Below are 16,465 nucleotides of genomic sequence, written 5' to 3' on the forward strand. Positions count from 1 at the left end.
TTTTATGCAGGTTTCTCCCATTCATTCCAGCCTAGCTGTCAATCACACAGCAGGGTGGCTTTCCTTGCCAGACAACCAGCCGGCCAATCACCTTGGGCGTATTCCTGTAACCAAGGGGATTAAGCAAAGGGAATCGGGTACTTCCCTCACTTCCTGCCCCTGCCAGGCATACTGGTGCCAGAGGCAGGATTCACTCGTGAATCCCGCTAAAGACAAAAAACAAACAAAGAGACCAAACCTGGTTTGGCGCGCAGAGTAAATCTCAAGGAGGACATTCCTGACAAAAAAAATGGCTAAAAAAGAAGACGGGGGCCATTTTGACGAAATGGGCACCCATGGGTGCCTTACCGTGGCTGCGAACGCAGCCTGCAATAAAAACACACAATGGTAGTAAAAAGTAAACCACTGCCACCAGCCATTAATTGTAAGAAGGGTAACAAAAATTGTTACCTGCGAAATGAGACACCAGGGATACTAAGTAACCCCTCCAGCACCCTATTGTAAGATAGGGTGTGCTGGTCTAGAAAGTTACACATTGTAAGTGAAGTCAATTTCACTTTACTGCTCTGGGAAACAGTAGTTTAACCAAGAGAAGGTATTTAAACCTCTGGGAAATCCAAGAGACTTCCCTGTGCCACTGCACTGAAGGTGCTGTGCGACAATGTAAAGATGATGCCTATGGAGTTTGTCAGACTCCAAAGTCAAAAGAAACACAGAGCCCGAAAAAGAGAAAAAGACATGAGAGTGGGAAAAAAGTCTCACTCTCTCCAGGTTAGAAATTAATAGTCCTAAAGTCAAGCAAAAAGAGTTGGGGGTCTCTAAGGTAGAAGTGAATTAGCACATTTCTGAGAATTCTCCCCAACACTGTGTAATCCAGACCCAATGATGTAGCCGGTTACTGTTGCTCTCCCCTCTGTGTCTCCATTTCCCATCCCAAGATACACACTGCAGGCTCGCTTTGAGGGTAGGGATGGTAGCACAGGTCAACAATGTTGTCCCCATTGGTCAAAGGAACAAGGCAGGTACCATCACAGGGTATTTTTCAGGGTTAGAGAGGGAAGACACAGCTTCTCAGCAGAGCATCACCTTGAGAAGGGTCTTGGGCAGAGCTGCACACCAAAATAACTTCCTTACGATCAGCAGGAAGTTTAAATGTTCCTCTGTCTTCAGGGATGGATCCCAGGAGATTAACAAAGCAACGAAGCAGACCCTCTGGTTATAGGAAATAGGAAGCCAATTGGGAATTTTAGCCTTCAATCAAAGTTATGCCTACATTCAGTGTATTCCAATTTGAGTCCCAGACAGCCTCACGTTCCAGTCTAATCTTGTCGGATCTAGCATGGTCCCTGCATATGCAGCATATGAGCATGTAAGGCTCACATCTATGGCCACCATTTCATGCTAGCAAGACCTGCATCCATGGCTACATATCAAACCGGGGAGCACAGGGAGAGTTTCTGCTATCCACCTTTTTGTCATTCAGGCACACATGTGGAAGACAGAGAACCAGCAACATTGCACTGGATTTTAGTGGGATGTTAAGTAGAGCCCTCTCTGGGGTACCGTGTGTACCCCTACACCCCAACCTATAAATCTGATAACTGCCACCAGCAGGCCAGGTAGTTTACACGCAGTAGGATGACTTTAGTCATACTGGGCAAAAACAGGGTACATGGTGTATCTACACTAACAGGCAAATAGTCTCTCAAGGGAACATCTTTACAGATAAACGTGTGGTGATCCCTCACTAGGGAAAAGTGGAGTTAGACATGCAGAGACAAAAAAACAAATTAAGTGCAGAAGCATCAATTCCCCTTTATACCAAAATGTGTGTACGTAAACGTATGTGGTGTCCTGTGTTTATGTACACATAAAATCCTTAACGCTGCCCTTCTCGGATGCATACCTTGTGGATAACACCAGGAGTTGACTGGTATTAAGGGTATCTCTCATGCACAGTTTATGTCACAACCAAAGAGGCTGCTCTAAGGTAAGGCTCCTTATACACTTACCTGGAGTTTGCCATCACTTGTAGTTTTACACCTTCGCCGCGTAGATCGTAGAAGATTAATTTTACTCCTGAGGCACGCTTCGCATGGATACGACCTAAAAATGCAGAATTTCAGTCACATCCAGAATGTATTGTAACACTCTACCAGCACCCCATGATAAAAAAAAAACCGTACCACATCCCACCCACTCAGCTGAGTGAGTTCTGGAGTCACAAACACTTACCCACAGTAACCTATGGTTAGGTACTACATATCTTATCAGCTCAGTGCAGAGACCACCCCTGCCAAGTAGTTACTGTTGCATATCTTCAGTTCCCAATGTCATACTCCAACACATCCCACCAACTACTAAGTACTGAAAATGGCCCATACGAAAAGGCCTCATACCCTTAGAGATGTAAATGGTCCATGCCTACAGCTTTCAGAAATTATATCAAAACATCGCACCTGAGCAGAAGCTCCTGGACATGCCTTCATCACCTAACCCAGACACAGGAGTTTATTTGTTGCAGACACCAGGGGACTGAGCTTCTCTTTGTTGCCCTACTGTATTGACAGAACTTCAATCCGAGAGTTCAAAGGTGGCAAGCACTTCGCAGGTGTGGTACCAAGGACAAATCGCAAACAGTCCAGCCCTTGGGGTCATCTGAATTTGCCCACTTTGGACGGATCCTCAGGTAAATCTTCCTGACTCAGGTACTATTACTGATTGCCCGAAGTTCACTAGACACTACAAGTGGTAGTCATGGCAGAGCAGCCCAGGACTAACTCAAAGAAGATGGAGTGGGGTGGTGTATAGGTACAGTACACACTTTAGACACCAAATGAGAGATTCCACACACTGTAAAAACAATCTTTATAAATAAAAGGCAGAGAACAAAACACTAACAGATTAAATAAGCCTTTGTGAAAACAGGGATCAAACAATATAGCAAGGATCACTTTAATACTTGGTTGCTTTCAGAGTCGATAAAACATCCTTCCCGCAAGAGGTACAGCAAACATGCAAGCAAAGCTTTCAGATTCAGGTAGGAAAGTTTCCAGAGACCAAGAGGCCAGTATTGTGAATAAGGGCAGTATTTGGATTGACAGTTACCTCCAGAGCGCGTCCTCCTGCCCTCCCCCAAGGATTTCCTGGAGTTCTGTTTTAGGAAGACACTCAAGAACCTGCAGAGATGAAGAGGTGCAGGGAAGGAGAAAAACTAAGAAAGAAACTAAGAATGTCCGCCAGCAGCCCAGAAGGGGCAGTAGAGCAATACCCTGGGACTGCGTAAGCAGTGCTGCAAGACTGGGTGGCAGTTTCCAGAGGCGGTTGCTGTGCACGTTATTCAACGACCACAGGTGTCTCCAACTATGGCATGCCAAGGCAGATGGGACCCCCCAGACCATTTTAAAGGACAATTCCCAAAGTCATGGCTGGAGTCAGAAGAGCCGATACGAGAGGTGGTTGTGGTTAGGAACCAGTTTCAGAGGATGGTGTCAGATTGAGGGGTCCCTAAGGAAGAGCAGAGGGTGAAGAAGAGTTGAACTACGCACACCAGAGATCAGCCAGCCATAGAAGGTGGACAGAGGAAGCAAATTAGGCAGTGTGGTCACGGGAATGGTGGCAGCACTGCCTCAGGAGCTTCCCAGATAAAGTGAAACTAAACCAAAGTGTGCCTGGGCTCCTGTGGTGTAGATTCTCTGGTTGATTTGGCTAGTTTTCAGGGTTCTGGTAACATAGGGGCACCCACTTCTGGGTCCTGGGATGCAGCCACAGACAGGAGCTTCAGGGAGACAAGGCCTTTGAGTAGGCGCCGTGACCCAGTTGTCCCCATAGGATAGGGGAAAATGGAGCCTATGTAGGTTCCTTCTGCAAGATTTGCAAAATCCTATAGACCACTTGCATAGTCTAGTATTCTTTATGAAGGTTGAGTACCATTTGCATGGTGCTCAACCTTCCTGGCTTGTACATTGAAACTCTGGGGTGTTGGAATCTTATTTGACATTGTAGCAAACATTTACTGCAAACAAGCCTTGTAAATGTCAAATAAAAGCTTCACTGTGCACATTTGGCCTATGGTTAGCAGCAGCAGTGTGCCAAACATCAAAAGGGCTTATGGTAACATACACCATTTTACAAAAAGCGCTGGTAAAATGTGTGGCATCCTTCGACATGGGTTAAGTGCATTTGTCTTCAGTCCAGTTGGTAAACTAAGCTACTCAACCTGCAGCTCTACTGGCATACTAAAACATTTTCATTTGTTTATGTTTGTACCTTTTCCCCTCAGTTCTAGTCCTGTGCTCTACAGCCTTGCAGTTTGTGCGTTTCCAGTCCAGTTTTCCAGCTTGCTTTTATTACCTAGATTCGGGTACCTTGTATCAGTGCCTGCGTTACCTTGTACCAGTTGTGACAAATCAGGAGTATTCGTCCTTTCTCTCAAAGGGGGAGCCACCCCCTTTGAGGCTAGGGAGGAGCAAGACCCTCCGTAGGGATCTGGGTAAGTGGGAACTCACTGGGAGTTACTTTCCCCATTGAGCACAAGGACTCCCATTCCCAGACGGAACTCCCTATGCAGGACACATTATCCGCATATACAGGACTGCCCTTTATACAAAACACTGTTTTGATAAAGGCAATGTTGAATTAAACATTTGTGGAAAAAAAGGGGAATACCTCTTTAAAATGTTCCTATGAAAATTGGACGAGGAAGCCAGGAGAGGGAGAGAGCGGAACGCAAGGGGGAGCCCTTGAATGGCAGAATGCCCACGCTACACCGAGAAGCGGAGGTCACCCATCGGAGATGCCCGAGCCTGGTGTTGGGTAAGAATTGATGCAGTCACACTGTGTGAGACTACACAACACTTATGTGCTTGGTATTAGGTAACCCACCTTTTGGTATAGGTCTGTACTACGCAGGTTGGTAGTGTGACTGAGCAGCCAGGCCTATCTCAAGAGGGGTAAATGTGAGCTGTACAAATGAAACCCGTAAATAAAAGTAACACTTACACTCAAGGTTTCAATTATAAATAGTTTTTATTAAATGAACATCAATTTTTAAATAAGCATTCTTTAAAAAGGCAATTCGCTTTAACAATATACATATACTTTAAAATTACTTTCCAGAATCAAAACAAGTTAGTAGATAATCTTTGGGTATGCTTCTTACACCCCGAGGTGACTTCAATCACAAGGACAGTAATAGCATTGATATATCTTACTAGTATACTTTGCAGATTCGGAGGTTGCAGAAAGGAAAGGTTTGGGAAGGAAAAAGGATAGACAGTTTCTTAGTATATGTGAGGACAACTAAATCTTCCAATGAAATCTGGATTAGCCTTTCCCAGCAGTAACAGTATTCACAAAGCTACTGCCTATGAAGGGACAAACAGTATCAAAGTCAACGGACTAGTAGAGTCTTCAGGGAGCCAGGACAGCCAAAGTCATTTGGGACACAGTCTATGGATCTGATGCACTTCTTAGATCAAAGTTTTGCACCAAGTTAGAGTCTTTAGAAACATCACTTGTAGGGTCACAAGCTGTGAGAAGAGGGTTGAAATCAACTCTCAAAGGAGGCAAGCCAATGCAATTCCAAACTGAGAAGAGTGAGGCTAAAAAGCAATAAGGTAAGTAGCCCAAGCCTAAAACAGTAAAGAGTGGTCCAGCTGGATTCTGTCTCGCTACAGCGGTGCAGACACTAGTTCCTGAGCCTCAGTCGTGGGGACAAGAGGGAGGACGTCTGGAGGGCTCCTGCGCTGTACTTGGGAGGTCGTCGGTAGCTACGGGCTCTTTTCGGTTCAGCAGCACTTTGTGGTTTCAGTGCTTAGCAAACAGCACCGTTGAGGATCTTGGACACCTGTTTTTTGCTCCCTCGGTCCTGCACTCTGGTGAGGGGACTCTGGATCTGGAGGTCCTGCTTCTGGATGGTCCTTGTGAGTCTCCTGGAGCTTTTGGCCAGATCTGTTCCGCGGCAGAGGTTGCAAGCGGCAGACGTTGCACTCGACTATGGACAGTCAGTCCCTGGTGCTGAGCTTCCGAAGCAACGGAGAGGCACAGCAAGTCTGGGATGGTGGCCCAGTGGAGTTCGTCTCAGGGTTAGTTGGTCCCGCTAACACAAGGGGAGAGGTTGTTCCATCCGGAGCTTCTCGGTCAAGGTGAAAAAGGAGTTCAGCACAGCAGCGGGGCTACACCGGGCAATTGAAAGGCCCAGGAGGTTGCAGCAAGCTTTGGTCACAGTTTCTTTGTCAGGCGTTTCTCCCAGTTGTAGACTCTTGCTGTAGTCCCAAAACCCTCACCTTTTAAGCAGGTTTCTCCCATTTGTGCACAGCCTAGGCTATCAATCACACAGCAGGGTGGCTGTCCTGAAAGGACAGCCAGGCAGCCAGCCAGCTGGGACTAGTTGCTTTCAGGCATTCCTAGAGACAAAGGACGGGAATTTCGCAACCCTCCCTTACATACTGTCCTTCCAGACACACTAGAGCCAGGGGCGGGATTCAGGGCTGAAGCCAGCCAAAGGCAAGACAAACAAAAGGCTCGAATCGGTCTCAATGCAGAGTAAAACCCAAGAAAGACCTCTCAAACAAAATGGCAAAAAAAAAAGAAAACGGGGGCCATTTTGACAAAATGGTCACCCAGGGGTGCTGTACTGCAGCTGAGGGTTCAGCCTGCGGTAGAAGAGCACAATGGTAGGAAAATGTAAACCACTGCCACCATCCATTTAAAGTAGTGAGGGTAACATATGTTACATGAGAGTGCAAGATAAGGGGCTAATAGGTAACCCACCAGCACTTCAAATAAGATGGTGTGTGCTGGACCTACAAAGAGGAAAGCTAAAGCAAGTACATTTTGGGAACTGTAGTTCACACAAGAAAAGTTTATTAAATTTTATGAGAAATCTAAAGGATTGCTCTGTGACACTGTACTGAAGGTGCTGCGTGTCACCATACAAAAAGGAGATGCCTAGGGAGCTTGTAAGACTCCAAATACAGTGCAAACAAAATCCAAATCAGAAAAAGGTCTCACTCACTCCAGGGTTAAAATTAAAAATGTCCCAAGTCCAGCAAAAGAGCTGGGGGGGGGGGTCTCTAAGGTTGGAGAAATGCAGCACTAAAAATGAAAATTCTCACTAACGCGTAGCAAATCGAACAATGGGGAAGCCATTGTCAGGACAGTGAACAAGGAACTGAGAGACATGCTGACGTGAGGACAGAGGTGCAGTGGTGGGCCGACCCACATAATACTGCCAAAACCAGGAAGACCGGAAGAGTGAAAAGCTCCCATTCGCAGTACAGGGAAAGCCACAGAGATACAGAGATCGGAACTAGCAATAGGCCTCGAAGTAAGAAGTGAGACACCAAAGCAGACTACCCAAGTGGGTTCCAAGCCCTGCGAGGTCAGTACCAGGGTAGACTGGAGTAGCAGGAGGCTGCCGGACAAACCTATTGTAGAGAACAGGCTATAATTGCCACAGAGGCAAGAACGGGTTAAAGAACCAAGATAACAAAATATCTAATGAACAATTTAAGCATCTAAGCATCTGAAGAATAAGAATGACTGAATCACTAAGGATGTGGAGACGAAGATTGGACGAGAGAATTGCTGATGAGTGGGGAAACCACTTAATGGGAAGTTGTAGAACGTGTTGGGATTTGAGAGTACTGAGTGAAATATGGAACAAGTTACTTACCTGTAGCTCTTGCTCTCCGGCAGGGGTCTTGCATGGATTCACATGCTCATGAATATTCCCAGTCAAGCTAGGAATCCTCAGTAAATTTAAAGCAGTTTAGCTGTAAGGTAAAAACTACTTGTCTCCTTGTTTGGTAACATTTCACTCACTGCCATTTTACCTCGGTCCCCCCAACTTTTTGCTTTTGTTTCAGCCTCCAGTACTGACTTTCTGGCAGTGAAGCACAGCTTTCAGCTGCGCTCCACTGGGCTTACGCTCATCTTTCTGGGGAAACTGACTTTTCCTTCTGACAGTCAGTACTGGGAAACATTGGTTTCCCTTAGTCTTATGACTTTGTTTCCACTTTAACTGTATTTCAGTGCGCAAAGTACATTACAGTACTGCGCACTGGGGTCCCTGCGTTTTTGGGCCCTAGACATCCCTTAAAGGTTTGTTGGTAACTGGACAATGTGCCTAGTAGACTGGTGGCAGCAGAAGCTTTTTCATGTATTTTTATGAACTTTTACTGAGCCATACCGCCCTTACCACGTGTGGCTCATGACTGTGGCTAGTGTCCGTCATGGCTGTGCCTGTGTCTTCTCCTTTGCCCATTTTGTCCATTGGCCTTGCCCTTTGTGACCCGGGGAGTCCTTATCTGGGAACGCATTCTCCCGCAAAAGCCGGCACTTTTCGCGGGCTAATGCAGGTCACGTTTGTGGGTACCCAGGAAGAGGGCTGGCACTGTCTGATCCCAATCAACACTACTAGTGCCAGGTTGTCTGGTGTGCACAAGAGCCGCAGTGGTCCCTGATTGGACCACTGCTGGCATGCATGAGTGGAGCAGATCTCGTTGGCCAGCTGGGTGCAAGCACTTACTGGACTTTGGGATATGAGAAGGGGCTCTGAATGCAGATCCGCAGATCACACCTGAGGTCCGAATCGACCTCTACGCAGAACAAAGTATACTGAGAAACGAAGCAGATCCAAGGACTGTCGGGAACCGTGCAGAGAAGGTTTGGCACCCTGAGCCCACTGTTGTCCCAGTAGATCCCTGCTTTGCGCTTGATCTCCGAAGACCTGCAAAGGTGCTTCAACCCTCTTGAGTGGCCAATCACTGAACTTCTCTTTGGTGCCCTGCAAACAAGCCTTCTCAGAAGTGTCCCTGGGTCATCCAGTGGGCTGACCAGCTTGTACCTTGGCACCCGTGCTGGAGCGTTGTAAAATTGAGCTTTGGCTCGAGATTTGGGAGAACGCTAGTTCGCACTGCAAAGCATCTTCTTGCCTAATGTCATCGTCCCTACGACTTTGGGCAGCGAGAGAGAAACGTGCGTCAGTCCGCAAGACTTGGGTGCTCCTGCGTCACTGTGCGACATGGGCGGTCGCTGCTTGCGACTTTCCTGCCTTTCTTCAAGTGTCCCGAGACCAGCTGCATCAGTGCTTTCTTTGTCCTGCATCCGCTTTTACGCACAAAAATAACATTGAGCACAAGGCTCCAATCTTCGCAGGTTTGGACTTCTTAAGTTAGGGATACCCATTTCTTGAGTTGGCCATTGCGATAAAATGTGTGTGCTTTCCCCCATTACAGGTTTTGGCAGGAATCCGTACTTTACCAAAAAGTTACATATTTTACCTAGTGTGTGTCTAAGTAGAAGTATTACTGTGTTCTGCATTACTCACCTGCGTTTGTTCTGGGCCTACTAAACTGTACATTTTTGATGTACTCTTGTCTAAGGGAAATTCTGGTCAGCCTACTGTGTGTGCTCATCCAAGACCTCATATCACCCCCACAACTCCCGAGACTTAGCCTTGACTGCTCTCCAAACTACAGTGAATTGTTTTGGCTAATTCTGCAGAAGTGTTCCCTGTTCCACTAAACATGGGTGGCATCCTGAACATCTATTTACCAAAGCAGAGTTCAGAGATCCATTCTAACACTCCTCCTCTATAGCCCATCAGTGTCACTTTGGGTGATACTGCCCAAGCTAATGACACTCTTGCTCCTATGCTCCACCCCTGGTTGCCATATTCAGATTTGGTGGCACACGTAAAGTGGCAGTATGAACCAAGAAGGGCCAAAGAGGGGAAGGGAGGCGGGTACGCATGTGAATGCATGCAAGACCCATGCTAGAGAACAAGAGTCACAGGTAAGTAACTTGTTTCTACTCCAGCATGGGTCCTTGCATGGATTCACATGTTCATGAATACCATTACACAGCAGTACAAGCACACAATCACACAGTTGGCAAGGATCACAGAAGCAATACACTTACCCCTGGAACAGACTTGGCTCAAGCAAACAGGTTGCGCAGCACTCACTGGCCAACCTGGGACTCCTCCCTGGAATCCCCATCGATACAGTAGAATATTCTGAAGGTACAGGTAGACCTCTACGTAGCAGCCCTGCAGATGTGGAGCAGAGCAACACCAGAGAGAAATGCTGTAATTGCTGCAATGGCTCTGGTGGAATCGGTCCTCAGCCAGCCTGGAAGCGATCTGTTGGCCAGACGATAGCAATGCATGATATAGCCAGAGAGCCTTTTGGAGATGGAAGCCTCAGACAGGACCTTCCCATGTCCCAGAGCTCCAAATTGACAAAAATCAGAAACTTTTTTGAAAGTCCTTTTTGCTTGCAACATAGAATTTCAGAGCATGTACAACGTCCAACAAATGCAATGCTCTTTCGTGATGAAAACTGGAAGATCCAAAGGTTTGTTGAGATTAAAGTCCGACGGAACCTTTGGCATGAAGGAAGGATGAGTTTGTAGAACTACTTCAGCGGCATGGAAGGACAAATACTGAGGCTTACAGGAGAGTGTCTGTATCGCCCCCAAACCGCTTGGCCGAGGTGATCGCCACCAGCAAGCGATCTTTCACGCAAGAAACTTTAAAGGGGCTCGATGCACTGTTTCAAACGGAGGCCGCATCCATTTAGACAGTACCACGTTGAGCTCCCACGCCAGTGCAGGAGTGTTCACCCTAGGGAATGTTCTGAAGAGACTCTTGCAGAACTCTTAACAAGCCTGTGTGACTGACAGATTTTCTATACTCTGGCTTAGTGTAGGCAAAATCACTAGGGTAGGGCAAAATACATATCAAACCCCAGAAAAGGAAGGTACAGATTAGTATTAGGACTACAGGTCCACAGAGATTCAATCCCAACTTCAAAAGTCCATCCGTAAAATGTATGAGGCCTTGTGCCCAAAAGTTCAGCAAAGTTCCATACAGTTTGTGAAGCTGGAAAATAAAATAAATTTTAAAAAAAAGGTATGGTCTCTGGGGTCCAGTGAACAGTTCCAAGTGTTAGGGGACAACTTTCAGAGTGCTTGTGCGACTAAGCAGTGGCAAAGCTAAAGTAATACAAAGGTTTCTGAAGTTATGAAACCTTTTAAAATGGAGTTAGGGGTGCAGGTAAGTATTGACACAACTCAACCCCCTGTACTCTGATTCTACACAGGATTTGGCAGGCCCGTTTAAGAGGTCGAAGGTCGCCTACCTAGTTATTTATTTATTTTATTTGGTTGTACGGCCAAACCCGTAGGCATAGGTTACAAGTATGCTTACAATCTTAAAAAGTTACACAAACTTCAGGAGAACAAGAGGTTACAAGTATACTTACAAACTTAATGGTTACACAAGAACATTGTTGTACAGAGTCCTCAGGAGAAGAGAATGAGGAGCAACAATACGGCAGTCTTAAGCGGGTACACAGAGGTTGCATGGCATAGTATAGGTACCTAGGACAAGTTCGAATTTATTGGACAGCCAGGTTTTTAGTAGTTTCTTAAATTTAGGATGGGAGGGCTTGTTTCAAATGTATGGTGGGAGAGCGTTCCAAATTCTAGAGGCTGCTACTGGGAAGCAGGAGCTCCCTGTTCTGGCGTTTTTGAAGCGGGGGAGTGTTAGCATTGGATCGGAGCGTTCTCGTTGCTGTTTTGCGCTTAAGGCATTCGTTCAGATATATCGGGGCATTGGCAGTGACATTTGTGTGAGATGGTGAGCGTTGTGTGGTATTTGAATGGGCAACCAGTGTGCCCCTTTCCTTTAATGAGATATATGGGATCTCCTGTTTATTCCTAGAGCTGCTCAAAGGGCCTTATTCTGTAGTAGTTGCAATTTTTTTAATGTTTTTCTTGGATGACCCTAGTAATAAGATATTACAATAGTCGATCTTAGTCAGTATAAGGGTTCTTGCAAGAGTGATGCAATTTTGAGGTGTGAGGAATGGCCAACTCAGTGTGATGAGTTTAGCTGTTTATGCAGTGGAGGAGCCAAGTGAGCTGATGCGTTTGCTCATGGTGAGACAGGAGTCAAGGTAAACACAGAGGGTTTTGACCTGGTTAGAGATAGGAATGGGGGTACCGTCAATAACTATGGAAGTGTAATCTGGCCAGAGCTTACTGAGTCGTGAAGGTGTACCTACTATTAAGATCTCCATTTTTTCTCCGTTGAGGCAGAGACTATTTGTAGCCATCCAGTTTTGGATGTGTGGGTAGATTTTGTTTATACTAATGGTGTCTTGTTCCAGATTACCTGAGATAGGGATACGTTTCTGTGCATCGTCAACGAAATTGGTATATATTACTCCCATCGCATCCAGGGCGGCAAAGATTAATTTAGTGTATGCATTGTAGAGAGTGGGGGAGAGGCAGGACCCTTGTGGGACTGATATGGGATCTGCTGCTTCGTCTCCAATGAACACTCTAGGAGGTACGGTCAGACAAGAATGATTTAATCAAGGTGATTGCTTCTTTGGAAAAGTGGAAGTTATTTGGCATAATATGTCGTGGTCTACTAAATCGAAGGCTGCGGACAGGTCAGGTAATAATAGTATGTAGGTTTCCTGAATCTCTAATGGCGTCAATCTGTTTTTTTAAGTCCAGTAGAGCCGTCTCTGTGCTATGCCTGGATCGGAAACCAGATTGTCAGTCCCCAGGTAGTTGGTTATTTTCGAGGTGAGATTGAACTTGGGTGTAGGCAATTTTGTCTGTGATTCGGTCTATAGTTGGTGGGGGTTGTGGGGTCCAGTGTCGTTTTTTTTTTTTTTTTAGAAGGGGTGCGACCCATGCTTCCTTGATATTGGCCGGAATGCTGTTGGAACTGAACGAGGCGTTGATGATAGTAGGAGATAGGGAAGAGGGCACAAGCTTTAACTTATTTAGCAGGAAAGATATCTCCTTTGCAATAGGAGGAGGGAACACACACATGACCCCCATCGCCTGATGGGGAAAGGGAGGTCATTCCAGACCCTTGGACCCCAGGCATTAAAGCGGAGGTCCACGTATGTCTTTAATTTAAAGCATGGTTGTTGCAGACATGTTTGTCAAAATTGAGGTTGCTGTCAAAGACTACTCCTAGTGTCTTAACTTAGCTAGAAACCTGAATAAAGGCCCCTCCAACTTGAAAAGCTCCATATCGAGGGTTCAAAAGCTTAGCCGCACTTCCTACAATAAGAATCTCTGTTTTTTGATCATTCAATGCTAGGAAATTGTCTGTCATCCAGGCCTTGATGTCATCAAAGACTCTAGATACCAACAGAGAATCCGCCTCATAGGAACCTGTAAGATCCAAGACAATCTGTGTGTCATCTGCATAGTTCGCATAATCGACACCCATACTGTTCAGGAGGTCGAAGAGCTTAGAATAGATATAAAGTAAAGGAGACACACTGGAGCCCCGCAGCACTCTAGTCAAGCAAGGACTAATCTGACCTAAACGCTCCATGAGCTACCCTCGCCCTCCTAGGTCCCAAGAAGGATCAAAACCAGTTAAAAGCTGGTTTGGAGCATATGCCCACCTCGATGATCATGTCTGCCAGTCTCCCATGATCCACAAGATCAAATCCGGCGGACAGGTCCAAAAGCAATAGCATGGCTCTACCTTGATCTATGATCCCAGTTAACATTGATTTAACATCTATAAGTGCAGTCTCTGTGCCATGATTCTTCCGGAAACCAGATTGTCTATTAGATAAGATACCTTTCTCCTCAATAAAAGTATTGTATTGTGTGTAAGCAGGTTTATCCATAATCTTCAAGATGAAAGGCACAGTTATGGCGGTGATAATTTATGGGGTCCTGCGGATCTAGCCCCTTTTTTTTTCTTTTTTAGAAGGGGCGTGATCCAGACCTCTAATGCCTTCAGGAACTACCCCTTCATAAAAGGAGCGATATATGATCGATGTAACAGGAGTAACTATGCTTAAAAAAAAATAAAAAATGGTTAAACATGGTTGCAGGAAATATATCACCCTTACAGGAGGTAGGCTTTAGTTTTTCAACAATTAGCATTCTATCCTCTACTGTGACCTGCCTAAAGGAAAAAACCTTGTCACGATTTGTCCCATCACTGCTAGCAATCAGCGCTTCTGCGCCAGGGGAGACAAGTTGCATGGTTATCAGAAGAATTTGACGCTATTGTCCCATGATGTTGTTTGACCTTAAGCATAAAACAGTTGTGAATTCTTTTAGACCATGCGTCATTCACGTGCAGTGGGGGCTCCTGGGCTTTCCCCTTGAGCTCTCCTAAAATATTAAAAGGGCTCCTGGTGCAGGATCTAGCTCCTACAATGCGCTCCTCCAAGGTTACTTTCTTTGCACTCAGTATAACATTCTTGTAATGTTTTCTTGGGGAACTTCTGCCAACATCTTTCAGCTGCTCGTTTAATAGGACGAGCTGCTAGGACATCAGGGGAAAACCAATGACTTGCACTCGGATATGCATTTTTTTTTTCATAGCTGGCTTTAAGTGGTGCTAGTTTGTCAAAGGCCTAATTAAGAGTGTTCCGCAATGGAGTTGTATAGGAATCTAGCGAGCTAGTTTCCTCAATTGCTGAGAGTAGAGGTATACAAGTACGTGTAACTGCCTCAAAAGAGACATTGTTTATACATCTACGCATGGTAGATTTAGTATGCGCACAAACATTCTTCACAATAATATCTGGTGTGAGGAGTGAAAATGAAATAAAATGGTGATCAGACCAACCACAAGTTGTAACCTCCATAGGTGAAATTGACTGGTTTCTAGACAATATCCAATCTAATGTGTTGCCCCCTTGATGGGTGGCAGTAGTGACAATGTTTAAAGCACAGGTTCGCCAAAAGTTAAACACTGAACTTGCCTCCAGATCAGTGGCATTGTTTGCCCACAAACTGAAACCTTCTGCCACTATGAATGGGGTCAGTGGATTAATAATAATATTTATTGTGATTTAGTTTACATTGAAACTTTACACAAACATTTATAACAATAAAAAAGGTTATTAGCATATAAAAACACATTACACCATTAAATCAAATTCTACACTAAAACTACTATTACATAGGCAAACAGAAAACTATCAGCATACAGTTAATCATTCCAGTGCTCACAGCTTCAGGGCTATGGAACAGGATAAGGCTATAAATATAGGCGGATTATAGAATTTGAGACGTTGGTGGAGGAAACGGGGCTACATAGGGGATAATATATCACGTACCACATGGTGGTGCGGTGGATCTAAGAAACATGGTCAGAGGTAATATTGGAAAGTCAACCGGACGCCACCCTAGATGTGATATATGACATAGCAGAAGGAGGACATGAGATATCCAGAATATATGAGATGGTGATGTCCAAACTGGGGAAAGAACTAGCACAATTAAGACAAGAGTGGGAAGAAGAGGTGGGTACCCCTATGACCGATGGGATGTGGGAGAGAGCCCAAAGATATCATAAGGGGTCAAGAAATGCAAGGTTGCAGCAGATACAGATGTATATCACCCACAAAGCGTATATGAAGCCCCAAAGAATAGCTAAATTTGCAAATGCAGGATGGCAAACATGCCCTAAATGTAATGAGGATGATGCTAGGATGGTGCACATGTTTTGGGCGTGCCCAGTGATTGAAAGATTTTGAGGGGGTGCATTAGCGTATAGGCTGAAGACAAAGGGGGTTAAGTTAATGGTAGAATCGGCATGCGCGTGCCAGATAGGAGTGTCGGGGGGAAATTCTGCCGGGGTCGGCCGGGCCGTCCGCAGACCTCCGGGCAGGGAGGCCCCAACTCCTCCCGTATATCCCAGATATGAGAGAGTATGAGACACACACAAGGAGCAAGGCGACTCTGCTGTTTATTTATACAAAACAGCAGGGATGGGTCAAGGAGCGTACACGTCCGTCCTGACACACACACAATCGTGGGGCTCGCAGGCCCTTTTTACTGCATTATGACGCGCTACTTGCGTCACTTCAGAAAGTTAACAAAAAACCTATCGCCACTCTTAATTGGTTGCTCGAGTGGTAGGGTTAGTATAGTACACATATAGAGAATGATGTTAGTGGACAAGGTGTAGTCAGGTGGTATATCTGGGTTGTCCCTATAATTGGATACATAAGAATTGTTACATGAAGGCTCCTGAGGATTGGCTAATGTTACTGACGTCTGAGATAAGAGCCCCATGTTCTGATTGGTGCATCCGTGAGCTCCCCAGCCTGGGACCACCGTTGTTCCCAGCTCTCGGTGTACCTGTGTTTGCAACAATGTGTCAATATGGGTACGTGCAGACAATGTGAGGATTTATTCATAGGTGGAAGGCTGACCGCTCCCACTGTAGCAGGTGTCCATTGAGCCTTTCAAGTGTCTCGGCCTGTGTCTCGTAGTGAGGGACCCAGACGCCTTTTCTCTCCTGGGTTTTGGCATCTCGTCAGATTCGGCTTGGTCACGTGAGGCGGGACCGTGTTTGAGGCAGAATTCTGCACAATTAATATTGCTTTTCCACTGTGTGTCTGGTTTAATTTGTAGATATGACTTTAACGTTGGTACGCGGAGTGCG

General features: G+C 45.7%; 1 protein-coding gene across 2 annotated transcripts in view; it reads right to left on the reverse strand.

The window, feature by feature from the left end:
- Positions 1-16,465, reverse strand: part of KARS1 (lysyl-tRNA synthetase 1) — a 273,069-nt gene that overhangs the window by 201,769 nt on the left and 54,835 nt on the right. For both annotated transcript variants that reach the window (XM_069635464.1, XM_069635463.1), the window contains one exon: positions 2,013-2,106. In XM_069635464.1, coding sequence (XP_069491565.1) covers positions 2,013-2,106 — 94 coding nt within the window. The remainder of the gene's footprint in view (positions 1-2,012; positions 2,107-16,465) is intronic.

The sequence above is a fragment of the Ambystoma mexicanum genome, chromosome 1q (assembly GCF_040938575.1).
Source record: "Ambystoma mexicanum isolate Mex_15411 chromosome 1q, UKY_AmexF1_1, whole genome shotgun sequence".
Lineage (NCBI taxonomy): Eukaryota > Metazoa > Chordata > Amphibia > Caudata > Ambystomatidae > Ambystoma > Ambystoma mexicanum.